Source organism: Serinus canaria, chromosome 11, assembly GCF_022539315.1.
Source record: "Serinus canaria isolate serCan28SL12 chromosome 11, serCan2020, whole genome shotgun sequence".
Classification (NCBI taxonomy): Eukaryota; Metazoa; Chordata; class Aves; order Passeriformes; family Fringillidae; genus Serinus; species Serinus canaria.
This window is the reverse complement of record NC_066325.1, coordinates 18,612,833-18,640,145: the sequence shown is the minus strand read 5'-3', so window position 1 is coordinate 18,640,145 and position 27,313 is coordinate 18,612,833. Positions and strand designations below refer to the sequence as shown.

Here is a 27,313-nt window from a genome sequence, read left to right as displayed (position 1 = left end):
GGGCTATTTTCAGGACCCTGGATGGAATTTTACCCTCAATTAGCGATCTCACACTTGGGCAGAGGGGAATCATCCGAAAAGGGCTTTTTCCATGTGTTGGCTGTTTGGGTTGGTGCAGGGGAGTGGAGGAGCTCGCCAGGGTGAGCTGGTGAGGGCTGGGGAGTGGAGCCAGGGAGGAATGGATGGGTCTGTCCTCTTTGGCCAAGGGAATTGTGGTGCAGGGAGTGTCACCAATGTGTTGGCAGAAGGACCTGGTGGTCTCTCACCAGCACTGGGTCAGGCCAGACGGGACTTTTTCTGTCCCAGCCCCCAGCCAGGGACACAGGATTCATTGTTTCCAGCCTGAAAATGACCAGTGACCCCTAAAATGTCACTGGAGAACCCAGCACAAAGTCTGGCTCTGCCCCTTTGCAGCTGAGCTTTGGGTTATCCCAGAATCCTGGAGTGGTTTGGGTTGGGAGGGACCTCAAAGCTCATCCCATGGCAGGGACACCTCCCCTGTCCAGGGTGCTCCAAGCCCTGTCCTGGGGACACTTCCAGAGATGGAGCAGCCACAGCCAGGGCCTGCCCAGCCTCCCAGGGAACAATTCCCATTCCCAATCTCCCATCCATCCCTGCCCTCTGGCAGTGGGAGCCATTCCCTGTGTCCTGTCCCTCCATCCCTTGTCCCCAGTCCCTCCCCAGCTCTCCTGGAGCCCCTTCAGGCTCTGAGCTCTCCCTGGAACTTTCTCTGTGAGCCAGGCCAGGGTGATCCTGCAGCTTGGACCAGAGCTGCCTCTGTCCCCCAAAGTCCATCCCTTCCCTGGGAGGGTGGCAGGGGAGGGAAGGGGCTCTGCAGGGCTGGCTCCTCTCCAGCCCCAGGCGGGTGCAGGCAGCAGCTCCCTGTGACGGAGGGGCCCAAAATAGAACCTTTCCCGGGAGAGGAGAGGAATTACACTTCTCTGACACCCTGCAATAGCCTTGAGGCTGCCAACGTGGTGATAAGCAGTTGTTTGCCTGTGCTCTGGAGCAAACGTGATTTATCTCTTCCTTGTTCCAGCCCTGCAGGAAAAACCCAGCGATTTCACTGCTGTGGGACCCCCCCAGGTCTGTATTTGATTATTTTCCTCTCTTGCAGCAGCAGCACCTGGAGATTGGACTGGAATTCCCAACCCTGGCAGGGCTCAGGATTAAAAGCCAGGAGCAGGAGGTGCAGGGGAGCTCTGCAGGTTTTAGGGAGGGGTGAGCTGAGGGGATTTGATTCCTGAATTAGAGGTGTTTTGGAGGCTGGGGAAGTCAGGGCTGTGAGTGCCCATCCTGGCTGCTCCCTCCGGGGCTTTTCCGGGAGGAGGAAACATTCCCGGCCGCCTGCACAAACAAGAGGCCCCGAGGAGGAAGCACATCAGGCTGGGGGAAATCCTGACCTCCTCCTGCAAAGCTCAGGGCTCCAAGAGAGGATTAAATCCCAGAGAAAACTGGGCTTCCCCCTCCCTCTGCTGTCCTGCCCCCAAACTCCTGGTTCTGGGTGAGGTGGTGCCACTGCCCCGGGCAGGGCATGCTGATGCTGCTTTTGGTGGGCAGGAGAAAACCTGGCTGAGACCCTTCCTAAAACGTGGATGTTCCAAAGGAAGCTGATTTGAGGCGTTTTTTAGCCAGCAGTTCCTGGGGGTGATGTCTCACTTGGGTGCTCTCAGCAGCAGCCCTGCCCAGGTCCAGCCGAGCTTTTCCCTCCACAAAACTCCTCGAATCCCCTCCTTGGCTCCCACCTTCCCCGGGGCACGGCCCATACAAGCAGAGGCTTTTCCCATCTCCAGGAAGCAGGATGACATTAAATCCGAAACAAATTACCTTGTGCATTCGAGCGAGGCCGCTGGGATGCGTTTTCCTCCCCTAACGATGGAGGCAGCGGGAATTGCAGCACCATTAACTCCTCCTTTCGCCTCCTGCGAGTTGTCAGCGCCTCTCCCCCGTGCCTGGTAAGTGCCTCATCCTCTGGCTCCGATGCTCTGCTGCATCCCTGGAATCTTCCGTGCTGGAAGATCTCCCCCAGCAGCCTGGGAATGCAGCAGGGATCCCAGGGAGCTCTGGAAGGGCCACCCTGACCTCAGCATCCCGCAGTTTTTCCTCCTGGTTTGGAACCTTTTGGGGTTCCTGGTGCAGGGTGAGGGGGATGGGGCAGCTGCCAGGCTCCAAAGCTTTTCCAGCCTGGAGGGAAATCAGCCGTGCTGCCGGCTCAGAGGACAGGAAAGGTTATTAAATGTCAGGGAGAAGTAAAGCTCCATTTCCCACACTTTCTTCCCTGTTTTCTCGCCCTGGCTGTGCTGTTTGTGCTGCCCTGGGAGATGGGCACTGGGAGCTGCTGCCTCGGGGCATTCCAAAGGTTCTGGATTTGGGATGGGGCATCCCTGGGGTTACTCCTCGGGCATTTCAGGGTCCCAGCCACAGGTCAGGAGCCTCCAGGCCCAGCCTGGCTCAAGGACAGCTCAAACGTGTTCACTCCCGGGCAGGCCCAGCCCCACAGGGGCCGAAATCCTTTCGGGTTCCTCTTGGGATGCACCCAACGTGTCCCCAGCCCTTGGCCAGGCTCGGGGTGTGGGTGACAGCCCCAGAGGCGGTGACAGCAGCCCTGCTGGCCCTGCCACACCCCTCCTGCCCGTGCCGTGCCCGGTGGCCCCGGCAGGAGCACCGACAGGTCTTTCCAGTCCCGCCGGAGCCGCCGGGAGCTGCCAGCGGCGGGCGGCACCCGGGGACAGGGAAAAGCAGCGGGCGCATCCCGGCCTCGCCTTGTTTGGCTTTCACTTTGTCACCCGGAGCTGGAATTAATCATTGCCCAGCGGCAGGGGCCGGCGGGAGTGTCCCTGTCGCTGTCGCTGTCCCTGTCCCGCCAGGCTGTGCCCGCCCAGGCTGGGCAGCACCGCTGGAAGGAGCAGCCCCAGGGGCAGGAGGTAAAAAGGGATTTGGGGTTCTCTGGGAGCAGGTTTGGGCTGCTGGGAGGGAATATCGGGGGCTGGCCTTCAGCAGAGAGGGGGAGAATGGCAAAAGTTGGAAAATTTGGTGTAGTTTGGAAACTTTTTGCATTATTTTGGGTGGTGAGCAGGGCGAGCCTCAGTGAGCAGAGATCCCAAATTGTGGCATCTCTGCTGCTCCCCCCCGGGGGCTCATCCATGGCACGGAGTGACACATCCATGCCCTGGACTGTCCCTGCACTGCCTGGCTCCTGCTCTGACAGATGGCTGCAGTGGCAATTGCTGCCTCCAGAGAGGAATTTGTGAATTCCTGGCTGGGCTGTTCCCCGGCACGTGGTGGAGCTTTACACACACAGAGAGCCAGGAGTCACTGCTGGGGCTGGAAGGGAAATTACAACACACAAGGCACCTCCAGAGAGCCCAGGGGCCTGGCCAGGGAAGCAGCTTGGGAGGGTAAAATCAGAGAATCATGGAATGGTTTGGGTTAGAAGGGACCTCAAAGGGCACCTTGTTCCACCCCTCAGCTCAAAAAGAGCTTGGTTTGGGTAAATTTTGGTGTGTGTGTTAAAAAATAGTCACCTTGGGGTGGCTGGCACTGGCATCCCATCCCATCCCATCCCATCCCATCCCATCCCATCCCATCTTCCAGGCTGTTTGGAGGGGAAGCAGAGGGAAAGGAGCTCTGTTCCCACTGCTCCAGCCTGTGCCAGCCTCTCCCCCTGTGCCTCCCTTCATAAACAGGTTTGGCTTTCCTTTCAGGAAAGCTGGAACAGATTTCCTTCTCTGTGTCACGACTTTCCTGCAGATTCCAGGGGGGCTGAGGGCAATTCTAACACTTCCATCCTCCTGGCTGAGCTGCTCTGCTCTGCCACAGTGAGCTGGCAGATGCCTGCTGGCCCAGAGCAGCCCCAGGGGACACAGGGGCAGGGCGTTCTCCTCCCTGAAGCAATCAGCAGCTCAGGGGTGTGGGGCTGTGACAGCCTGGGCTGTGTCACAGGGCGGTGTCCTCCTCACTGGGATCCCTCTGTGGGATGGCCTCGGGAGGGCAGAGCCCTGAGCTGTGGTGGGGAACGTGGCTCTGGCACCTCCTGTGGGAATAGCACAGCAACTAAGGTGGTTTGGGGCTGGTTTCCTAACCTGGAGCCCAGCTGGGATTTGTGGGGGCAGCTGGAGGTCAGAGCAGGGTTTATCTCCTCCTGCTCTTCCCTTGGGTGGGGATAAGGAGGAGAAATCTCTGTTTTAAACCACAAGAACCCAGCAAAGGAGAGGTCCTGGCTGTGTCAGGCTGGCACAGAGGGAGGATTCCCGTGCCCAGGTGGCACACAGGGGATGTGCCAGTGGGGTGTGGAGCTGGCAGTGCAGCTCCCTGTCCCCAAACACCTCCACACAGGAGGAGAAGGGAGCTCTGGTGACTTCTTCATCAGATCTTCACCCAGGACTGAGAAAAGACCAGGATTTTCCCCAGGGGTGTCCAGTATGGGAGGGTGCAGCCTAATGCCACAAACAAGATTGGATTAGGAGGGATTTGCAGAGGGTCAGCCTGGAAGAGCAGCTTGCTCAGGTTTGCAGCAGCTGTGTCACAACCAGCCGGGCTGTGGCAACGCTCGGTTCCGCTGTGCTGCTCTCGGCTGCTGGCTTGGAGGGCCCAGGGAGCAGCCAGGAGCTCCTGGGCTGGCAGAGAGCTCAGACCAGCCCCAGGAACCGGCACCTTCCTCCTCTTGGGAGGCTGAGCCAAATCTCTGAGCCCTGAGACGCCGGAGGGTGAGTGTCCTTTGGGGCTGGGGTGGTTTCCTGCTGGGGGAAATCCTTCAGAATGCCAATTAATTCATCCTGGAGCTGTGGCTGGCTGGTGTTGATGCCTCTGGTCCCTGTCCCTCTCCAGGTGCCTTGGTTCTGGTGGCACAGCCCTGCCCAGAGGAGCTGTCCCCTCTTTTGGCACCGGGGCAGCCTGGCCCTGGTGGGGCATTACAGGGCCTGGGCTTGGGTTTTATCAGAGTTTTGGGGGTTTATCAGAGCTTTGGGGTTTTCAGCAGAGCTTTGGGGTTTTCTCAGAGCTTTGGGGTTTTCATCAGGATTTTGGGGTTTTCATCAGGGCTTTGGGGTTTTCTCAGAGTTTTGGGGTTTTCATCAGGGCTTTGGGGTTTTATGGGAGCTTTGGGGTTTTGATCAGAGCTGTCATCTCTGTCCTCACAGCAGGATTTGACATCCCAAATCACTGGGAAGTGCAGTGCAGTGGCAGCTCAGACACCCCTGTGGTGACCAGGGACAGGACCTGAGTGGCACGGAGCTGTGCCAGGCAGGTTCAGGGTGGATCTCAGGGAAAGCTCTTCCCCCAGAGGTGCTGGCACTGCCCAGGGGATGGGCACAGCCCCGGGGCTGCCAGAGCTCCAGGAGGGTTTGGACACTGCCAGGCACAGGGTGGGGTTGTTGGGGGTCTGGGCAGGGCTGGATGATCCCTGGGGGTCATTTCCAGCTCAGACATTCTGTGACTCTGGGGTCCCTCTGCCATCAAAGCCCTGGCTCCTTCCTGGCTCTGCCAGCTCCTCCCCTGGCCCTTGGGCCTGACCCTGCTGCTCTGGGCTCTGAGGCAAAAAATTACCCAATGCTTCAGGAACTTCCACAAAATCTGCTTCCCCTGAGTTGGGGAGGTGTCACCCTGGTGGGGGTGTCACCCTGTGCTGATGGGGGTGTCACCCTGTCCCTGTGCTGATGGGGGTGTCACCCTGTCCCTGGTGAGGACATCACCCTGTGCCTGGTGGGGGTGTCACCCTGTCGCTGATGGGGGTGTCACCCTGTGCCTGGTAGGGGTGTCACCCTGGTGGGGGTGTCACCCTGTGCTCAGCACCCAGCCCTGGCAGATGTGACTGTGGCTGTGCAGGATGGGATGGCAAGGGATGGAAAAGAGGGCACTTGTGGTGTGTGACAGCCACAGGCACCCCCAGAGCCTTTGTCTGCAGAATGGGAACACGGGGAGGGACACCCATGTCACCAGCAGCTGTCCCTGTGCCAGCTGCAGCTGGGCCCTGCTGCCAGGGCAGCTGTGGGCACCCCTGGAAGGTGCCCAGGAGGGAGCAGGGCAGTGTGGAGGTGCCAGGGGGGCTGTGGGAGATGGTTCTGGGCTGGGCATGGAGCTGGGAGGGGGGCACTCTCCCAGGAGGGTGTTTGTGGGGGCACCACCATGGAGAGGTTTCCACCTGGGAAGTCTTGGGTGTCTCCTGAGGGTGCTGGAGGGTGAAAAACCCAACCTGAGCCTGGGTTCTGCTGTGGCAGGCAGGGCATGGATGCTCTCCCCTCTCCTGGGACCTCTCCTCTCCTTGCTAAGGTGAAGAATTCCCAGGCAGGGCTGTGAGCTCAGGTGGAGGAGGCACAAAACTTCACAGAGCCATGGGAATTTTGGGTTTGGGTTGGAAGGGGCCTTAAAGCTCACTCAGCCTTAAAGCTCACTCAGTTTCACCCCCTGTCACAGGCAGGAGCACCTTCCACTATCCCAGGCTGCTGCAAGCCCTGTCCAACCTGGCCTGGAACATCTCCAGGTGCCAGGGACGTGTGCACTCCCAGGATTTCCACCTGCCATGCTCCAAACCCAGGGTCAAGAGCAGAAAAAACAGATAAAACCAAATAAACAAAGACCAGGCATGCACGTGAAAACCCAGCCAAGAACTGGTGTGGGGGAGGCACCAAAACCCTCCCCAGGGTGCCCTGTCAGAACTGGGGAGCTGGGGGGGGGTTTCCTGTCACTTGGAATTCCTGAAGCCTGCCTTGATTACAATAATCACCCTGGGCAGGCAGGCAGGGATGCTCCTGGGTTTCTGCTGAGCTCGAGGGCTGTGTCACAGGCCAGCCGTGGGCTGATGATGATGATGATGATGATGATGGCTGTGCAGCATCCCATCTGGCTGTGTGGGGATGGAGGGGACAATGAGCAGTCTCACACTAATTGCCATCGTTAGAGCTCTCCTGATGGATGCTCCCTGGCAGGAGTGACTCACCCATGTCCCTCACCCCTGCCTGCCTCCAGAGCACTGCAAACCACACAGCTGAGGCTCTGGGGTCCTGTCCAGGGGTGCCCTGGAGCAGCAGAGCTCAGCTTTGGCCAGGCTGTGCCAGGGCTGCTGCATTTCCCAGCAGTGTGTCCCTGGGATCACACAGTTTGCTGCTCCAGAGGGGGAGGATGAGGCTCTGGCTGCTTTTTGCCCTTCCTGGGGACCAGAGTGGGACTGCAGGTCCTGCAGGGCGTGTTGGGGCAGCAGCTCCTGTCTCCCTGTCCGTGGGGGAGGCTCTGATGCACAGAAAAGGGCTCTGCTCGTGTTGGGGTGATGCTGGGGTGGGGAGGATAAGCAGAAGCAGGGATCCTGTGCTGATATGGAGATTTCCAGCCCAATCCTCAGGGAAACTCCTCTGGGTTAATGCAGGCAGTGCCTGGGTCCTTTGGGAGGGCTGAGGGGCCCTGGCACAGGCTGGCAAGGACAGAGCTGGAGGTCTTGCTGGCCTCCTCTCCAAGCTCGTTTGCTTCTCTCTGTGTCAGAGACTCCCCTTTGTTGAGAGCACCCCAAAATTGCCTGGCCCAGGACATCCCCCCTCCCAGGGGCTCAGCCCTGCCCTGTTCCCCATCTCTTGCCAGGAAACCCCTGGAGTTTTTCTCCCAAGGCTCGGGGAGAAGCCAGAGCCCAGCAGTGCCCTGTGAGGGGGCAGCAATTCCCCCGAGCTTTGCCCCTGTCCTGGCGCTGCTCCCACCCAGCTCCTCCTCCCCACTTGGGGCTTTCCCACCTCTGATCTCACCTGACACCTTTTCCCCCAGAGTGGCTCAGCTGGGGAGGAGCAGAGCAGATAATTCACAGTCCTCAGGGGCTGAGTGCTGGGAGGCCTGAAAACCAGCCAAAGGTGAGGAAAAGGCTGAAGAATCCCCATTTGGGGGGGATCCTGCTTAGTTTTGTTTCATATTCCAGATGTCAGGGTGCAGAGGGGCTTGGACAAGGAGTTTTGGGCTGGAGAATCCCTCTTTTATGGGAGTTTCACCTTATTCTGGTTCATATTTGGGATGTCTGCATGTGCAGGTGGTTAGGCTGTTTTGGGCTGGAGAATCTCTCTTTAATGGGGACCCCACCTCATTTTAATTAATATTTGGGATATCTGCAAGTGGTTGGACTCAGGTTGGTTGGGACTGGAGAATTTGTCTTTGATGTGACTCATGCATAACTTTGCTGAATGTCCCAGATATCAGGGTGCACAGGGGCTTGGATGGGCTGCTGTGGGCTGGAGAATCCCTCTTTGATGGGGACCCCACCTCATTCTGGGATATCTGCATGTGCCAGGACTTAGGCTGGTTGAATCCCTCTTTGATGGAAACCCCACCTCATTTTCCTTGATATTTTGGCTACCTGCACGTGCAGGGACTTAAGATGATTTGTCCCCCTTTTGATGGGGACCCCACATCATTTTGGTCAATATTTTGCATATTTGCCTGTGCAGCTACTCTGGGCTGGAGAACTCCCCTCTGACGGGGATCCCACCTAATTCTTCTTAATATTTCTCAATATAGGGCGCACAGGGGATGGTTTGGGGGGAGGCTGGGGATCCCTCTCCGGCTGGGGATCCCTCCCCGGGTGAAACGCTGGCTGTGTGCCACGGGAAGGGCTCTGGGGAGCCACCGGAGCGTGGCCGGGTGACACCGGGAGCTTTTTCCTCGGCGCTTTCCCGGAGCCGGCGCTGTGCGCGCAGCCGCGCGTGGGCACCGGGAGCGCCGGAGCTCCGCACGGAGGGAGGGAAGGAGGGAAGGAAGGAGGGACAGCAGCGTCCCCGCGTCCCTCCATCGCCCGTTCCCCGGCCTGCCGGCCACCCCCGGGCCGGATGCTGCCGGGGCAGCGGCGAGCCGAGGCGCTGCGAGGCTCCCGGCTGCAGGTAAAGGAAGGAGGGAGGGGGGAGGATGAGGATGGCGCCGTGACCCCGCCTGGGGACAGGCCTGCGCTCGGCTGGGCTTTAATCCGTCCTCTGTCCCCATATCCCGCTCGGGAGGGGACACCCCGCTTTTTTTTTTCCAGCTGGTTTTGGGCTCAGCACATCCCGGGGGATGCAGCCATCCTCCCCCATCCTCCCCGGGCAGGGTCCCCGTGTGCTCCCGGTGTCCCCGGGCTCCGTTCGCACCCCCGGCTGCATCCCGGAGCCCCGCGGGGGCTGGCAGCAGCATTTCCCGTGGGAATGGGGGGTTGGGGGTGGTCGGGGCAGGGACACCTCCCCCTCCCCAGCCTGTGCTTTTCGGGGGGTTCATTTCCAAAACACAGCCTGGTACGGCCCCCGGGAGGAATTTTTTGCCAGGTAAAAATGGGAATTGCAGAATAAGTAGCTCCGTTTTGGGGCTCCCTGGGGATGTGGCCGCGGCCGAGGGGGTGTGTGGGAGCTGTGCGGCTGGGAAGTGTGAAAGGAGAAACCGCTGCTCGCACAAAAGCCCGGCTTACGCACCTCCGGTCTATTCAAGGGACGTTTAATTCTCCTCGCAAGCCCAGGCGAATGGGGAGCTGCCATCTGGTGTCTGATGGCAGCGGGGGGAAAGGAAAAGGCTCTCCGGGAAGCAGGGCAAGCTGGGAGCTCGCCGGGCTTCAGATTCCCGGGAAATGGCTCCGGTTTGAGGGCTGGGTGATGGTTTATGAGTGCCCGGTGTGTGCTAAAGCCTGGCTTGGGAAGGGGAAGGACTCACCTGGAAGGCAGCAGCGCCCCAGCACTGGGGCTGGGAGAGGAGGTGATTCTGGGGAAAAGATCCTCCAAACCTACACATATCACACGCCAAAAATCCTCCCTCGTCAGGGACTGGGATCCCGGTGGCGGCTCAGGATGGGCTGGGAGCTGGCTCTGGGAGCTGGCTCTGGGAGCTGGCTCTGGCATGCACCGAGTGTGTGCGGTCTCTGCCCTGCCTGTGCCAGCCCAGCTGGGCACCGCTCTCAGGTACCCCCCTGGCATCCAGGGAATGATTTTAGGGAGTCGCAGAGCTGTGGGCAGGGCTGCAGCAGGGCTGTGCCTCGGCCAGGGCTCGGCCGGAGCCTCCCCGATCACACCGGGAGCGCGTCCCGGCCCCGGGAGCAGAGCGGATCTGCGGCGGGGACGGGCCAGCCCAGCCAGGGGGATTTCGGCTCTCCAAAGTGCCAGGATGTGTTCAGACAAGGAGGTTTGTGCGTTTAAAATCCGTGGGGTGCTTGGGAGGGGGGTAAGCGCGGATTTAGGGCCCGTTTGGGGATGTGGCACTCAACGGGTCTGCAGCCCGGAGCAGTGACCCTGCTGCCGGCGTGTTCTCCCCGGGGGAGGGACCCAGGGAACAAGACTGACCAGTTCCCAGGAGGAAACAGGCTGTTCCCTGCCGGCACAGGGAGTTTTCCTTGGCAGGCACTCAGGGTGCCCCTGCAGAGCCCGGCCGGGCTGGCTCCGTGCCCGCGGTGGCACAGCGGGTGCGGGTGCGTGGCTGCGCGGTGTCCCCGGGCAGTGCCAGCACCGGGAGCGGGTGGCACTCCCGTGTCAGACCCGTGCAAGCCCCCGGGGTGGATGGGACACGGGAGGATTTCCAGAGAGGGCCGCAGCGTGGAGAAGTGCCAGCACCGGGCAGTGGCGCTTTGCCAGCCCCCGAGCAGCGGTGACTCTCTGTGCGTGTCCCAAAAATTCCTCCCAGCGTGTCCCCGGGGCTGTCTCCTCTGCAGGGCACCAGCACGTGGGCTGGGAGGAGGCAGCAGCGCTCTGCCCCCTTCCCTGCAGGCTGGGAAGGATTCGTGCCCTGGCACAGCTGGCAGAGAGGCGTGGGATGTGCTGGGATCACCTGTGCTGCAGCACGGGGCACAAACCTGCCCTGGCCGGGGCCAGGTGCTGCCCACGTGAGCATCCCTCGCCCCCGCACAGCAGCGGGATGCAGGCAGCCCCTGGCACGGGTGCAGGCAGCCCTTGGCATGGACACGGTGCCAGGGCTCTCTGCAGAGCTCTGGCTCTGTCCAAAGGAGCAGAGCTGTCCCCTCTGGGCTGCCAAGACGAGCCCTGCAGGAACAGCGGTTGTGGCTTTTCCCCTCTCCTGGAGCTGAGTGCCCCCGGGGCTCTCAGAGCTCCTGCACTCCGTGTCTGGGTGCCAGACTGCAGGGAGGAGGCCAGGAGGAGGCAGCCAGAGGTTTCTTTGCTTTAATTACAGTTTTTAGTCATCCCTGACAGCTCCAGGCTGGAGCACTGTCTCCGTGCAGGATGCAGTGTGTGGGTTGGAGCAGTGTCACAGTGTGGGATGTCACCCACGGCCCGAGCTGATAACAGGGATTATCTGTTTGTCATCCAGCTCTGGGGACAGGCTGGGAGCAGAGGAGAGCTGGGACACAGCTTGGCCAAATCCTGCTCTCCACTGGCATTTCCATTGGATTGGATCCAATGGATCCAATTAGCCCCTCAGCAAACCTGACCTCAGCACCTGGAAAAGGCCCGGAGGGGAAACTCCATGCAGGGCTTAGGGATGCTGGGAGATCCAGCCAGGAATGCTGGATTCAAGGGCAGGTCATGGATAAAAGCTGCTTGCACACATGTGCAGCTGTAGATGAATCATTCACATCTACCCCAGAATTTCCTTTTAGTAAAACCAGGCATTTTCCAAATTTTCAGGGCACCATTGGCTTCCAGTGGCATTCCCAGCACGGCTTCAGCACATTCATGGATTTTATTCCTGGGCTGGTGTCTCCACTTGTCTGGTTGAGTTTCGTGGTTAAAGCCAGATCTGCTGAATTTCAGGATGATACTGAAGCTCATGATGTTGTATCAAGGCTGCCAGGCAGCCTAAAAGTCTCTTTTTGTTGCAGAACCCTCATTTACTGTCAGACTGGACCCAGCCAGGCATGGGACCCCCCTGGGCTGTGCCTGGGATGTGCAGCTGTGCTGAGTCCATGAGTGGATGGTGCCAGCTGTGCGACCTGAGGCTCTCCTTTGGAATTTTGGCTACTCCTTCCCTGGATTTGTCCTGCTGGAGCAATGAGGAGGATGGGGAGTGGGGACTGGGCTGGATTTGCAGCTGGTTTTGGGTTTGAAGCTCTTCTGGGCTCTGTGCTGAGAACCTTTGGGGGAGCCTGGGCACCCCCAGCAGCTGCCAACACCTTGGGACACCTTTGGTGGCCTTCATCAAGGGCAGGGCTTTACCATGAGCTGGTCAGTGAGGGATTAAATCTTTCCCATCCCCCTGTGAGCTGGGGCTCATGGGCTGAACTCCAGGTCCTCCATCCCATGTGCCATGGCCTCACCACCCTGATGGGGAAGAATTCCCTCCCAATGTCCCGTCCATCCCTGTCCTCTGGCAGTGGAAGCCATTCCCTGTGTCCTGTCACTCCATGCCTCCATCCAAAGTCCCTCTCCAGCTCTCCTGGAGTCCCTTTAGGTACTGGAAGGGGCTCTGAGCTCTCCTGAGAACCTTCTCTCCATCAGTGCCAAAGGGACTTTGCAGCTGCTGTGGGAGTGGGAAGGGATGGACGGATGGATGGATGGATGGATGATGGAGGGCTGGTTTGGGATGGGTCACACTGCCAGGGGCACAGAGCCAGGCTGCAGCTGGATCCCCTTGGGAACACTGCCAGTCCCTGCTGTGCTGCAGTCTTGGGCTGCTCCTCTCCCAGGAGCCAAACTCTGCCCAGCCCCTGGAGCTCAGCAGTGTCCCTGCAGCTGGAGCCAAACTCTGCCCAGCCCCTGGAGCTCAGCAGTGTCCCTGCAGCTGGAGCCAAACTCTGCCCAGCCCCTGGAGCTCAGCAGTGTCCCTGCAGCTGCTGGGAGCCAGCTCTAGGTGTGTGCCAGGGGCTCAGTGTGAGGGAAGCTGGGACAGAGGGCTGCCAGCAGAGGTGGCTGTGAGTGCTGCCACCCAAGGTGACTTCTCTCTCTCTGTCCCTGCTGTCCCTGGGGGACAGTGTCCCAGCCACTCAAGGAGCTGTGTTTCTCTCGCTGTCCAGTGCCCCAAAGGGTCCCTGGAGGGGAGGAGGAGGATGGGGATGATGCTGCTGAAGAGCAGCTGCTCCTGCAGCCCAGGGGTTGTTTTCCCACTGTGCTGTGCTTGGTGAAACACGTCAGATTTGGTTTCAGCTTGATCTCCTGTTTGTCTGATGAACTGGACATCGGCCCTCGGGGGGATTTTTGCTCTGGGTGTGGTTGCCTGTGTCCTGGGATTGGTTCCCTGGAAGGCAGCGGGGCTGTGGCAGTGTTGCTGTCATGCTGCCCTGGGTTGTCACTGTCACCTGTGCTGCTGTCCCTGCTCCTGTCCCGCCTGTGCCCGGATGCTGCAGTGTGTGCTGGGTTTCAGACATTAAAATTCGCCCCTCCTGGGGCAGAAACACCCTCAGTGAGTACAGCAGTGACTCTGACACAGGGGCAGCCTCAGGGTGGCCCTGTCTTTGCCTCCTTTGCTGCAGGTCCAGGATGGGCACGTGCTGGAGCATCCCAGTCCATCCCCATCCCTGTGCTCTCTGTACCTCCTTTGCAGGACTTTTGCTATCTGGGGTGCCAAACCCCTTCACTGTAGTCCAGAGCTCTGCATCCTCATCCCATTCCAGTTCCTGTGGTGTCCAGCATTCCCTTTCCATTCCCAGCTCAGTGGATGTGTTAAACTCCAGGATGCTCCACCCTGGAGATGATCCCATTTCCCAACGGGGTCAGACAGAGCCGTGAGCAGAGAGAGGCCAGGGACAGGAGGAGGTCAGGGCTGCCCTGGAGAGCCACCAGTGTCCTGCCAGCTGCTGGCTCCTGCCAGCCCAGTTTTGCCCATCAGGCCACGAGATGTCACATCCCAAATGTGACATATGGAGCTGAGGCTCTGCTGTCCCTTTTCTGGGCTGAAGGATGGAAAACCCTCTCGAGCAGTGCTGACAGCATGCGAGCATCCCATGGGATTGCTGATTCACGTGGCTGCTGGAGAGGAGCCAGCTCTGTCTGTCCCTGCATTGTGGACAGCCATTCTGGGGACATCGTGGGTGGTGGCCTTGCCCAAGCTCCATGGTGGTGGCTCCCCGGGGTCCTGTCCTCACTTCTGTGCTCCTTGTGTCTTTCAGATGTCCTGTGGTGACCTGTGTCCCCCCAGGAGATCCTGCCTGCCTTAGCCAGCATCCTGCCAGCCATGGCCTCAACGCCCCTGTGAAGGACAAAAGGACGAGGAGAGAGTGTCCCCAACACTGCCACATCCCCTGGGAGAGCCATGGAGGCCCCTCTGGATGTACCTGTAGGGAACCTCATTGACTTTGACAGTGAAACGCCCGTCTGTGACCCCTCAGAGCCTGCTCCTCCTGCTGCCCCCAGCGACAACGGCCACCCGGGGGATGGCAGCGGCCACCCGGGGGACACAGGGGACGTGGCCGCCGAGGAGAGCGATGCCACCGAGTCAGCAGACAGCGAGAATGACATGGGGGACTCTCCCCAGCACTGGGGCGGCCCCCGCCGCTCCTCCTCCAACGAGTCCTTCTCCTCCAGCCAGAGCACGGAGTCGGCGCCGCGGGACGAGGCCGCGGCCGAGCGCCGGGAGTTCATCCGGGGCTACGTGGAGAAGATCTTCACTGGGGGGTGAGCGAGCAGGGCCAGGGATATCCCACGGGATGGGGCTGGATCTGGCTGCTGTCCCACCCCAGGAGCAGCAGTTTGTCCTTCCCCTGCACGGTGCTGATGGGGATGTGGCTTTTGCCTTGCGCTCCTCTCCTGGCCGCATCTTCCACCCCCGGCTTCCCTCCCTTCTCTGTCCCCATTCCCATGCCAGGGGCTCACTGTCCCCATCTCCTCTCCGCACTGATGCTCAGGGAAGTGCCAGTGGCTCACATGTGCCCAGGGACCCTGTGGCAGCCCCTGGCTGTGCCCCCAGCCCTGCATCCCCCAGCTCTCCGGGACTCTGTGGCTCCGTGTCAGGCTGGATGCAGCAAATGGAGCGTGAGGAGCAGCAACAGGGCTTGGTTTTGCTCTGGGGCTCCCTGCCTGTCTCTGGAGCTCAGTTTCTGCTCACACTGTCCTTGGCTCTTCCCTTCTCCCTCTGCCTTTGCTTTCCCTCCCACCAGGGAGGGAGAAAAGAGCAGCACAAGGGCAGGGATGACAAAATGGATGCTCCTCTGCTCCTCTTCCTCTGCCTTCCTCCAGCACCAGGATGCTGATGCCAAGCGGAGGGTGCAGGTCACATCCTTGGCTTTAATGATGTTTTTTAATTTTTCCCTGTTGCAGAGAGGATTTGGACCAAGAGGAGAAGGCCAGGTTTGGGGAGCTGTGCAGCAGCGAGGACGGGAAGGGCAGGGAGTGGTTCGCCAGATACGTGAGCGCCCAGGTAAGGGCAGAGCTGGGGAGGCAGCCGGGGTCCTGTGTGGGCTCTGCAACAGCCTCGGGCCAGGGGCATTGAGTTTTATCCCAGAGAAGTATTTTTGGAAGGCAGGAACTCAAGGAAAGCGAGGAACCACAGCAGAGGGAGATACAGGAGCGAATAAATGCATTTTGAGCAGTTAAATACACCCTTGGTGCAACGTGGGAGGGAATTCTCTCGTTTTATTTAAAATTAAATCCCACCAGCACTCAGACACATCCTGTTCCCTAAAAAGAAAAAAAACCCAAACCCAGACAGGCACAACGCTGCCTCTGAGGGGAGTCCCAGCCATGAGTGCTCTTTTTCCCTGCCCGTGGTGGGGGTCCTGGGGGGCTGAGGCTGTTGCTGCTGCTGTGCTGAACCCTGGGCTCTGTCCCTGCAGCGCTGCAACTCCAAGTGTGTCTCAGAGCAGACCTTCTACCGCCTGATGCAGTCCTTCGCCCTCGTGCTCTTTGAGTAAGTGCTGGGGGCCCTCTGGGGCTTGGTGGGAACCCCCAAAAAGCCCTGAGGGCAGAGCTCTGTTGGGCTCCCATCACGGGGTGTCCTCACCGAGCTCTCCCTCTGTGCCAGGTGTCACCAGATGGACGATTTCAGCCCTGCCAAGAACCTCATGACCATGTGTTTCACCTATTACTACATAGGTAAGGGAGCCTGCCCCCCTGGGGAGGCTCTGCTGGTGCTGGGGGCTGCTGTGAAATGTGTCCTGTGCATGGGAAAGGTGTTGGAGGGGTGTCTCAGGTGGAAAAGAGCCCAGAATCCATGCAAACCTGGCAGAACTCCTGCTGGGCTGGTGATGCTGCTTTGTGCTCACTTCCATCCAGGAATATTTGTGTGACAACCCCTAGGTGACCCCAGCCCCCAGGGTGGGATGTGAACCCCCCAGCCCAGAAGCACCCTGGTTTATTGTTTGGTGTGCAACAGCTGCTCCTCCACGGGGGGCTGGATTTTCTATCCAAAATGGGAGCGGGGAGGATAAAAATAAAAACTTCTGGGAACTGGGATGGGATCTGGGGTGTTTCCATCTCCTGGTGGTGCCTCGTGGAGCTGGAGGCAGGTCCCCAGAGCTGGCAGCACTCAGGGCCGTGGGCCCACTGAGCTCCTGGCACATTTTCCCCAGGGAAACCTCAGGCCCTGCCCCTGGAGGCCAAGGAGAAGCCCACGGGCAGCATCGACTCGTACCTGAAGTCGGCGAACACCTGGCTGGCTGAGAAGAAGGACATTGCAGAGAGGCTGCTGAAAAACACCTCAGCCAGGACAGAGAACGTCAAGGGCTTCTTCGGGGGCCTGGAGACCAAACTGAAGGGTCCTGGCAGCAAAAAGAGCGAGTGGGTACCGCTCCCTTGGCTGGCACCATGCCGTGACCGAGCCAGGGGTGTGTGGCCACCATGGGGCTGCCATGGCCACGAGAGCCTGGTCCCGTGCTTTAGTCACTGTCACCTCGTGGTCTGGGAGGCCTGTTTCCCTTGGCCTTGTCCTAATTCCTCCTGATTTGTCTCAAAACTGAGACAGCCACGGAGTTATGTGGTTCCAAGCTGGTGATCTCCTGCATCATCTCTGTGCTGGGTCTGAGGGGAGGGGTGTCACTGTTTCACCGTCTCTTTGTCACCTTTCTGGCCCTGGGGACAGTGGCATGGGGTCAGGGGGTCTCTCAAATGAGGTTCCCTCTGCCAGGGGACCATGGGCTGTTGGGGGAAGAGGATTTTTGGAGCTGATGTTGATTTCTTGTGCCACAGAGAAGGTGAAGACAAACCAAAGGAGAAGCTGAAGAAGACAGGTGAGTGCAGCCAGCACTGGTGAAACAGGCATGGCCAAGGCACCCCTGGGGAAGGAGAGAGGGGTGGAAATGCTGGAATTCCTTGGGGTTGGGTTTGAAATTCCAACCACAACTCTCGTCCTGTGAGGATCTTGTCCTCAGTGTCACAGGCTCAGAGGTTTGGGCACCCACTGCCTTGAGCTTTGGTGGTGCACCAGTCTGCCCCAGCTCCTCTGTGTGCTCCCAGAGCAGCCACCCATTCCCTCCAGGATCCTCCTGGGACATCCCTGCCTTCATCAGGGCTGACCCCTGCCCTCCAGGGGCACTCAGAGCTCCTCCTTGTTGAGATGAGGCACGAAATGATGACACAGACACTGCTGCTCTCGAGGGGAACAAAAAAAGAGGACCTTTATTTTCTGACTCCAACATTTATAGTTTTCCAAAGGTGACAGTGGATTGGAGGGTGACAGTGCCACCTCTCCAATGCCACTGGACAGACCAAGGGTCCATCAATTCTCTCCACCTCCATGAAAGAATGCAAAACATAGGTTATTTACAGAATTGTGTGTGAGAAAGTTTGTTGAAAGAATATAAACATCAGAAGGCTTTACAAAGTTTTACAAAATCAGGGCGACACCTCCTCCCGTTGCTGTGGATGTGTTTGGTGTGCACTCCATCCCAGCTGCTCAGCCTCCAGACTGGGAGGGGGCACAAAATCCACAGGTGGCTGGGAAGCTGGGGGTCCCCCAGGGGCTGGTGTGTGACTGTGTGTCCCCACAGTGTCCCTGCAGAGCCCAGAGGAGGAGAAGAAAGGGGAGAAGATTTACCTGTACATGCACCTCAAGCAGCAGCCGATCTGGTAAAGCCCTGGGGCGAGCTGGCTCCTGCCTGGGGAGGGTTTGTCCTGCTGGCCACATGTCCCCAGATGTTCACAAGTGTCCCTAACAGAGCTGGCCTTGGCTTTGGCACGTCCCTTGTGCTAATGAGAGTGCGTTTGCAGCCACCAAAGGGCTGCTCCAGAAATCTGCCAGGTTTGCTTGGCCCACCCTGACCCTTGGGAGGACTCAGGGACAGGCTGGGTGAGATTGAGGAATCCTGGAGTGGTTTGGGTTGGAAGGGACCTTAAATCCCATCCCATCCCATCCCACCCCACCCCTGCCATGGCAGAGACATCTTCCACTATCCCAGGTTACTCCAAGCCCTGTCCAATCTGGTCTTGGCTACTTCCAGGGACCCGGGGGCATCAACAGCTGCTCTGGGCACTCTGTGCTACCTAATTATAAATCCCAATTAGCCTCTCCCAACATTCGCTCCCTCCTGCAGGCACAACCTCCGCTTCTGGAACGCCGCCTTCTTCGACGCCGTGCACTGCGAGCGCAGGAAGAGGTCCCCCACCACCAGGTAGGACACGTCCCTGTGGGAAAAGGAGACTCTGTGTCCCCTCCAGTCCCCCAGGGAGCTCCTCCCAACAGCCCTGAGCTCGTCCAGCCCTGGGGAGATGCTCTGCTTTCCATCCCAGTGGAATCCTGCCGGGAGCACTGGGCAGCGGGGTGTGCTGGTGAGATCTGCAGCCTGGCAGGGCTGTGGCAGCAGGAAGGGTTTCTTGCTCCTTGTGCAGCATTTTTGGGGGACCCAAACCCTAGAGACGTGCCCAGAAATCCCAGCCAGGGCTCAGGCTGCTGGTGCTGAGTTTGCCAGCGGGTCTGGGAGGTGCTTGGTGCAGCCACCAGGGAGGTGTACTGGATGGAAGGGATGTCCCAGCTGTCCCCAGGAGCAGCCAGCAAGGAGAGAAGCTGGGGATGGTGGCACTTCCAGCCCCCAAAACTGGGATAAACCTGCCAGGGAAGGGGCTGCTTGTGTTGGGGGGTGCAGAAGTGGGTGAGACACTCACTAAGCTTGTGCCCATCTCTTGCTGCACCCGGAGCTGTGTGAGGGCTCCAGCCTCTCCCTCCTCTCCTGGCAGCAGTTTCCCCCTCCCAGCCAGCCCCTCCCGCTCTCTGTGCAGTGCCTGAAGCTCTGAGCTCTCCTTGGAGCCCTCGAGCTGCCCCTTTTCCCCATTTCCGAGCTCTGCCAGCCCCCTCTGTGTCCCCCCAAACCCCGAGCTGAGCGCAGCAGCCCTGGCTCACACCCTGGGACGCTGTGCCAGGCTCAGCTCTAGGATCAATCCCTGTCTTCCCCTTTATTGCTTTCCTTTTTTTCTCCCAAGCAAGCATGGGAAGAGCCTACAGAGCAGCAGTGGAGCCATAACTGCCTTTGCCTTGATTAAGCCCCAAATTAGCAGCAGCGAGTGCCTCACAAGGACAGACGCCACCGGCAGCTGCTCCCTGCTCCCAGTGCCTCTCCCAATTAATCTGATGGCTGAGCCTGCCTCGGCTGCAGGAGCAAGCCTGGCTGACAAAGGAGCTTTGGGGGCTGGAGCCTGGAGAATCCTGAGTGTCTCAGGGGGTTGGGAGGTGGTGATGACCCCCCCGAGTCCTTTGGAGAGGATGCAGAATCCTGACAGTGAGCTGGGATGCCTGGCTGAGGATTGAAATCCCTGCAGGGAGGACGTGCCTGGGGCTGGGTTTGGAATTCCAGGTCTGCCCTTGGCCATGGCAGATGCCCAGAAGATCCATGAGGATGGGGCTGAGGCCACCTCTGTGATGGGGTGACCAGGACATCTCTGGGGTGGCCGGGCTTTGTCCTTTGCGAGACCTGGGGAGGATTTTCCTCCTCTGGGTGGGGAGGGCAGGGGAGGGGGGGAAGGAATCAGAACTAAACTCCTCTTTTTCTCTCTCTTTCCTCTCTCTCTGCCTCTAACAACCTTCTTCCATCTCTTCCTCTCTCCGTTCCCCTCCATCCCTCTGTCTTGCATGACCTTTTCACGCGCCACTTTTGTGGGCCCCGTTTCTGCCGCCGCTCCAGAGGGAACACTGGGGAGGAAGAGGAGAAGAGGTGTGTCTGTCCCTGTCCTTCCTTAGTGCCCACAGGCTGGTGCTCCCTTCAGCTCCAGATCCTGCCCTGGGGACATGGGGGATGTGTTTTGGGGGGCTCTGCCAGGCCCTTTCTCCATGGAGGAGGAGCTGCAGGAGGTTTGAGCAGGAGCATCACCCTCTCCAGGGCCTGAGGGGTTTACACTGGCTCCTCTTTCATGTGGCTCTTAAAAAGGAGCCTGAATGGTTTCAAGCTGTGATATTTCGCTGGGAACATCCCTCTGGGCAGGTTTTGGGCATGAACTGAGTCTCTTTGTGCAGAAAGCATCCCCCTCTCCTGCCCGTCCTGCTCGCTCCTGGCTTCTGCTGCCACTTAGAGGTGCTGGGGATCCTTTGCCAGCTGGAAAAGCTGGTCCTTTTCCATTTTTAATGCACTTTTCTGCTGCCCTCCCTTAACAAAATTAAAATTGCAAACGGGGAGGGCTGCATGTCACAATTGGGAGCGTGTCCTTGGGGCCACGAGCTGGGAACAGTCACTGCTCTCTTGGAGTGTGAGATCTGGGGGCAAATCCCTCCAGGTGATGGCATTAGCAAGAAGATGAGGAATTTTGGAAGGCTGACAGTGAATTTTCTGTGTGGCTGAGGAATGTCATGGCTGAGGGATGGTGTAGGTATCACTGCTGGGGTTTGCTGTGTAGGGGCAAACGCTGCTGCTGGAAGAGGAGAGAGTTGGTGAAGAATTCTCAGCACTTCCAGGCACAGCAAGTCTTCCCTGGGATACCCCAAAATACAACCCCACAGCCCAGGGGGTTCCTCACCCCTGTGCCTGTCCTGCTGGTGAAGATCAAAGGCTTTGAGTGGAGCCACATGTGGGTTTTCTCCCTTCCCAGGCATGTTACTCTCCAGTAATAAGCCAGAAACGTGGCCAGATTTTTTGGGGAGGCACTTTGATAATGTTTTTTCTCCCTTCTTCCTCCCTCCAAATCATAAAAAGGCAGGAAAAAAAGAGTTACAAACATGCCTCTTCTGTAAGTGAGCCAGTGGGGTCTGTGAAGTTTTGCTTCCAGATTTCAAAGCCCCTTAATTTGATTCTTCCCCTCTCCTTTCAGCCTCTACATTTGGCTGTGGGTTTTATTTGCTATCCTAAGCTTTATCTGAGAGAAATTACACCTTCTTTTCTTTAAAAAAAAACCAAAAATCCCCTGAAACATGTTGTGTGCATTTCCAGAGCCCTGTAAACAATGAGCTGATGGCTGCAGGCTCAGCTCAGCAGCTTTGCACATTTGGGCTGGGGTGATTTCGTGGGGACTGGCTCCTTTTGGGGGGGCCCAGCCTGGCTGAGCACCCATTCTCTTCCAGTTCCAGCCATCCTGGGGCTGTGCCAGCCTCTCTGAATTTCAGGTGCCATCCCCTCTATCCCAGTTTCCCCCCAGCTCTCCCCTCCTGCTTGGTATTCTGGCCAGCTACAAGCATCCCTTCTTCTCCTGGTGTTCTCCTCTTCCTTCTCCTCCATTTTTCTTCTGCCTATCCCTGTTTTTCCTCGCTTCTCCTCCTCTTATCCTTGGCTGTAACCTCACCTGGTTCTTGGGAAGGGGCTGGCTTCACCCTGGAGCTGGAGTTTCCCTGGCATGCATGCACCGAGCCCTGCTGCCACCACCCCGAGTGACACCCCTGTGGCACAGGCTTTATTCCCGGGGTGGGGACACTGCCCCTGCCTAGAGCTGGTTGCCAACACCCAGAGCTTAAACCCCTCCACCCCTGAAGGTGCTGCTGCAGCTGCAGGGAGCCCGAGTGGAGCCAGGGCACCCTCAGGGCACCGCTGGCATTTTGGCCCGCGGGGAGGGGTGTGGGAGCTCCCGCCCTGTCCGAGGGGGAGGTACGTTTGGGGAGCACCTTGCTCGGGATTTGGGGACTTGGAGCCTTGCTGCAGATGAGGGACAGCTGCCTGGTGTCCCCCTGTCACCCTCCCAGGCTGGGGGGCTTCAGCAGAGCCCTGCTGGGATGGCCATCCCTGGCTTCCTCCTTGTGCCCATAGTGGTGCTGAAGGTGAGCTCTGTGCTGGAGGGATCCATGCTATTTTTAGCTCTTAATCAGGGCCTTTCCAGGCAAAGCCAAGGCTGAATAAGGTTTTTCCTTGGGGCATCTCTTGCATTGCTCCAGGGCAAGAGCTCTGCAGCTGGATCCATGTTGTGAGCTCATCCAACACCCAGCACCACACCCAGGGGCTCTGGGTGCCTTCCTGCCCTCCAGAAACGTGGCCCAGGGTGGGAGGAAGCAGGCAGGGGGTCCTGAGGTGACAGTGGTGACAGAGTGGTGCCAGACTGGCTTGTTCCTTGCAGGGAGAAGTGGTGCCACATGACGCAGGAGGAGCGTGACGACAGCCTGCGCTTCAACGAGAACATCACCTTCGGGCAGCTGGGGTGAGCAGGGCACGGGCACCACCCCCCTGGGGACACCTCCCAGCTGTTCCCCCTCTGGGGACATCCCTGATGGTGCAGAGCATCTTTGATGCTTCTCCCTGGGACCTGCTCCTGCCCCTTCTGTTAAATACCCCAAGGGACCGAGCTGAGCATCATCCCAGTGCCTGCTGCAAGGGGCTGTGGAGAGGGAGAGGAGGGTGGGGGCAAGAAAGGGCAGCCTGGCCATTCTCTCACCCAGAGCATCTCTGTCCTCCCTCAGCACCTTCATCCACAACATGCTGGCCTTTGGCCTCAACAAGAAGCTCTGCAGTGACTTCCTGAAGAAGCAGGCGACCATCGGCAACTTGGACGAAGGTAGGGGAGAGCTTGGGGGCTGTGCAGCCCCTTTGTGGGGGGATGGAGTGGGGATGGGATGGTTCAGGAGCCTCGCTGAGCCCTTCTCTCTCTCCTTCCCAGAGCAATACAAGCTGCTCAGTGACCACATCGAGCAGATGGCCACGGAGTAGCCGCTGGGCAGAGGCGGAGAGACGGCAGCCGGACACGGGTGGGGAGGAGAGAGGAGAGGAGCCCACCCCCGGGGCTACCTGACACTGCAGCTGGGCTACCTACAAACCAAACCACACACACACGAGCTGCAATAAAACCTGCATGATCGTCCATCAAACTCTAGAGCTGCCCCAGGGCAGCCTGTAGACATAGGAGCCAAACAGCCCCCGCCCGCCCTCGCCAGACCCTCCCGCCTCTACTGTCGGAGTAGACAGCCCCGAAAGTGAATTTGGTTAAAAAGCAAGACAGAACACAAGGGAAAGCAGGAAGAGCGTGGCTGTGCAGCCCCCAGGTGCTGTGTCTGCAGCCCCCCCATGGTGGAGTCTCTGGTGGTAAATCCAGAGGGATCCAGGGCTGCCTTTCCTTGCTGGAGTCCCCTCGCTGATGCTGGAGCTGCACCGGGGATGCAGGAGGTGATGGCAGGGACCACAGCCAGGAGCTGGGGCTGCACCCAGCCACCACTCAGTCAGGTTCTGTGCTGTCTCCAGGTGTCACCACTGCCTGAGGACGTGGCCAGGGTGGGGCCTCGCTGGGGGCAGAGGTGGGGCTGGCAGAGTGCTGCTGCCACCCTCTCTGGGAGCTGGAGGGAAATCCTTCCCTTGGGAAACCTTCACTGTGCTGCCTGTGTGGGTTTGTACCTCTGGGCAAAGGGACAGCAGTTTGCTCCATAGCATTAGCCTGGATCAGTAGGAAAAAAGCCATGGCCTTGGGCAGGATTGCAGGCAGAGGCAGAGGAGCTCTGCTTGGCTTGGGAGGAGATGACAAAACCTCATCCCTGTCCCTGCTGCCCTGTCAGTGTCGGGGTGCTGCTGGATTGTGACATTTCCCAAAGCCTCCTGGCATCCTGTGGCAGTAGATTAATGTCCTCCTTCCCCAGGCTGCTCCTCTCTGCCCCCTCCTTTGCTCCAGCTGCTCATCCATCAAACCTGAAACAGCCCTGTCCAAAGGACACCTCCTGTTCTGCTCCAGGAGCAGCAGCTCTGTTTTATCCCTTGGACCTTGGCACGGTGTTTGCAGAGAGGCTGGGGACACAGGGACATCTCTGGGGACACAGGGACATCTCTGGGGACATGGGGACATCGCTGCTCCTCTCTGCAAGGAGCAGCCCACAGGGGCAGAAACCCCCAGCCCTGCACAGCCAAGGGTCCAACAGTCTCACCCCAAGAAAATCATCCTGAAACACGAGTCCAGGTTTCAATCAATCCATTTTCCCTGTGCTGCTGTATTCCCATAGGAAATAGCATAAAAGGATAATTTTTCCATGTAGCTCTTGGCTTCTGGTGTCATTTCCAAGCATCAAAGTGATGCTTTTACCTAAGCTGGGCTTCCCTTGCTATTTGGGATGGGATCCGTGCTGGGTCTCGTAGGAAGGACAAATCCAGCACCAGTTTTCCCTTGGCCATTCCCAAACCTGGGCAGAGTCACTGGAGAAGGGTTTTTGTTGGGGTCAGGGGCTCATCCCAAAAAACTCCTTCCTGCTGGATAAAATGTGCTGCACCATGAGCAGCTCAGCATCCTGGAGCATCCCATCCCTGTCTCTGTCTCCACTCAGGTCTTTCCCAAATCCTCCTTCATTTCTTTATTTTTTTTTTTTTTTCCAACATGAAAAGAAATGTTCAGTGCTGAAGTATATATATTATTTGCATGTGTATTTTTCTATAAAAACAATTAAAATCCAATAAAAAATAGCCATAAACCCTCCTTGACTGGGGCTGTGTGAAGGATGGGATGTGTGTGAGAGAGAGATTGGAATAAATTATCTTAGAAATGAATCTTTTCTCTCAATTGTTGTTGTGTTTTTTAAGCAGATAGATTTTCTCCACATTGTTCGACCTCACTGGTCCCTGGTGCCTCCACCGGCTTCTCCCTTTTGATAATCTATTTTTTAATAGAGAAAAATTGTTGTACCTTTCACAGAGATATTCACATTTGCCCCGGAGCCAGAGAGGCACTTGAAGGAGATTTCATTTTTATTTTCTTTTCCCTTGTGCTTTCCATCTCTGCCAGCGGCCTCGGAGCTGATGGCAGAGCTGGGATCCTGCTCTGGCCTCGGGACATTTGATTTCAGTGTATTTAAAAATCAATTACTCAGTATTATCTTATTAAAAGAAAAGAGTTCCCTCAGGTTAGCAGGCTGGGAATGTCACATTCCACCCAGGATTCAGAGTCCACGTCCCCTCAGGTCTCTGTGTGGCCAAGCTGAGCCTGTTCCTTGTCCTGCACGACTGGTTTCTCTCTTGCTAGCCCAACATCTCTCTTGGTAGCCACATTTCTCTGAGGAAGGAGCTTTCCCTGCTCCTTGTTTTTATTGAAATCCCCCCCATGCAGGAGGGAAACCCACCAGCCCCAAAGCTTGGATGTTTTCCCTGGTGTTTTCCCTGGGTGTGGACTGCTCAGCTGGGGAAAACAAAGAGCCTGGGATCAGTTTTGTTCCCTCCACCTGCTGAATTCCTTATCACCCGGCTGTGCCTGATAAGTGTGTGTGTATAGGAAGGGAGGGGCTTATTCCTGAGGTATTTGCCCAGCTCCAGGTGCCCTTTGCAGTAAGTGCCCCCTGGTATTTCCCTTTTCCTGGTTTTTCTCGCTGTGTGCTTAGAATTGTTTTGTGAGGCTGCAGGAGCACTTTAGGAAGTGGGGATGAGATTTGGGGCTGCTTAATCCCAGCCTGGGAGGGTGTGAGATCCATGACCAGTTACCCTGGAGCTGGGAGATCTCCTGAGCTCCAGGAAGAGCCAAGGGACCGTGTCCCTGCCCTGCTTGGGAAGTGCCAAGGGACAGTGTCCCTGCCCTGCTCATCAGGTGGTGGCCATTGAGCCAATTTAGTCAGTACTGTGAAAAAGTTAAAAAGTGGTGTCACCACACCCAGGAGGGTCATTAATGCAGCTGGAAGCAGCCTCGGTTTAAATCCCTGCAGGTGGGCCAGGGCTGTTGGAGACTGCAGGAGGAGCCCTGGAGAAGGTACTGGATGTCACAGGCACAGCCTGTCCCCCTTCCCCGCCCGGTGTTAATTACACCAGGCAGCAGCTTTAGGAAAGCTGATCCAGCTCCGGGGTGATTCCACCCATCCATTAAAGCCAGGGTCAGCCGAGAGGCTGCTGCAGCTCTGCTCCTTCAAGGCTGAGCACAGCCAGCAGCTCGCAGCCCCTCTCCCTCCCTCGGGAGGGATCAAAGGACGGCTGCTCGCCGGGCTCTGGGGGTTTTATTGCATCTCTATTAAAGCTGTTAAAAATCTTTCCATTGTGGCAGTGTCTGGGAGTGATAAGTATTCATAACAGAGGGGATTCAAGATGGGTTTGGTTGTAAAAACACCTCTAAGCTGGCTGGATTTATGGCTGTTAAATCATCCCTCCTCTCATCTGTCACAGCCCTTTCAGATGTTCATCACTGAACAACAGCGAAGCTGGGGCCATAATTTGTGCTGCAGCGTGGAGCAGGAGGAGGGGAGTCCTCTCCACCAGTAACTGCCTCAGGATTTATGGAGACTTCTCCCAGTCTTTTTTTTTTTTCCCTGAGTAGAAGAGGCTTTGCCTCTCTTTCTGCTGTTGCCAGCTTGTTCAGCCAGCTGGAGCCAGGGAAGTCCGGGTGGATTCAGAGCCCTGCTGGGAGGGCTGGCAGCAGCTTGCAGGGAATTTGGGGCTGGCCAGGATCTGCAATGCGGGGCTGTGCCTCTCGCTGGGCTCAGCCTCTGCTTTGGGGCTGCATCTTCCCATCCTCCCCGGGTTTGGGGATGAAACATGGGAGAATCCCACAGCTGGCAAAGAGTCCTGGAGTGGTTTGGGTGGGAAGGGAACTGGAAGATTTGCTGGTTGGCTGATATTGAGGTGTCGGCTTGAGGGGGCTGGTTCATCAAGCTGCAAATTGAGGGCTCCCTGCCTGCTCTGGCAGCCTGAGGGGAATTTCTGGAGATCTGGGGCGATATTTAGAGAGACCTTCTCACTCTCTGCACCCTCCTGGAAGGGTGGAGCCAGGTGGGGACGGTACCTCAAGGAATAAGGGACAGGATGAGGAATTGTGAGGTGCTGGAGCTGGGGAGGCCAGGCTGTGTTTTCTTGTTCCCTGGGATGATTTTGGGAGCCAGCACTGCTCTTCCCACAGGAAAGCTTTAGGATGTCTGCTTTGGAGCTGTGCTGGTGGGAGGGGCAGGGCTCCCCTCTCCCCTCTGGGTTTATTTTAGGGACACTGCACAGCAGCTCCCACACATTTAGAATCAAGATTAGGCAGAGCAGTCAGTGACAGCCCAGGGGTTTTGTGCTCAGGTATTGCCAGCCCCAGGTCAAACCCCACCCTGGCCCTGCAGTGGGGAGGGGACAGGAGCAGGAATTGCCCTGAGGTCCTGTCCCAGCCCCTCTCAGTGACACCCTGGGAGCTCTGCTCTCTGTCCCCTGGGTGTCCCAGTGCTGTCCCCAGCACAGCCCTGACAGAGGGGAGCT

The 27,313-nt window shown here is 58.1% G+C and overlaps 1 protein-coding gene across 3 annotated transcripts; it reads left to right on the top strand.

Moving 5' to 3' along the window:
• Positions 1-1,312: 1,312 nt before the first annotated feature.
• KIAA0513 (KIAA0513 ortholog) lies at positions 1,313-24,620 on the top strand. Of its 3 annotated transcripts, none has more exons than XM_009090774.4 (12): positions 1,313-1,955; positions 13,973-14,477; positions 15,120-15,219; positions 15,635-15,708; positions 15,823-15,893; positions 16,370-16,577; positions 16,986-17,026; positions 17,786-17,864; positions 18,329-18,406; positions 22,257-22,337; positions 22,597-22,691; positions 22,794-24,620. In XM_009090774.4, the coding sequence occupies exons 2-12, from the start codon at positions 14,116-14,118 to the stop codon at positions 22,841-22,843; spliced, it is 1,239 nt and encodes a 412-aa protein (XP_009089022.1). In that variant the 5' UTR covers positions 1,313-1,955; positions 13,973-14,115; the 3' UTR covers positions 22,844-24,620. The 3 variants fall into 3 exon arrangements, with proteins under 3 accessions (XP_009089022.1, XP_050835017.1, XP_050835018.1); XM_050979060.1 differs by lacking the exon at positions 1,313-1,955 and adding an exon at positions 2,766-2,924; XM_050979061.1 differs by lacking the exon at positions 1,313-1,955 and adding an exon at positions 4,594-4,706.
• The last annotated feature ends 2,693 nt before the right edge of the window (positions 24,621-27,313 follow it).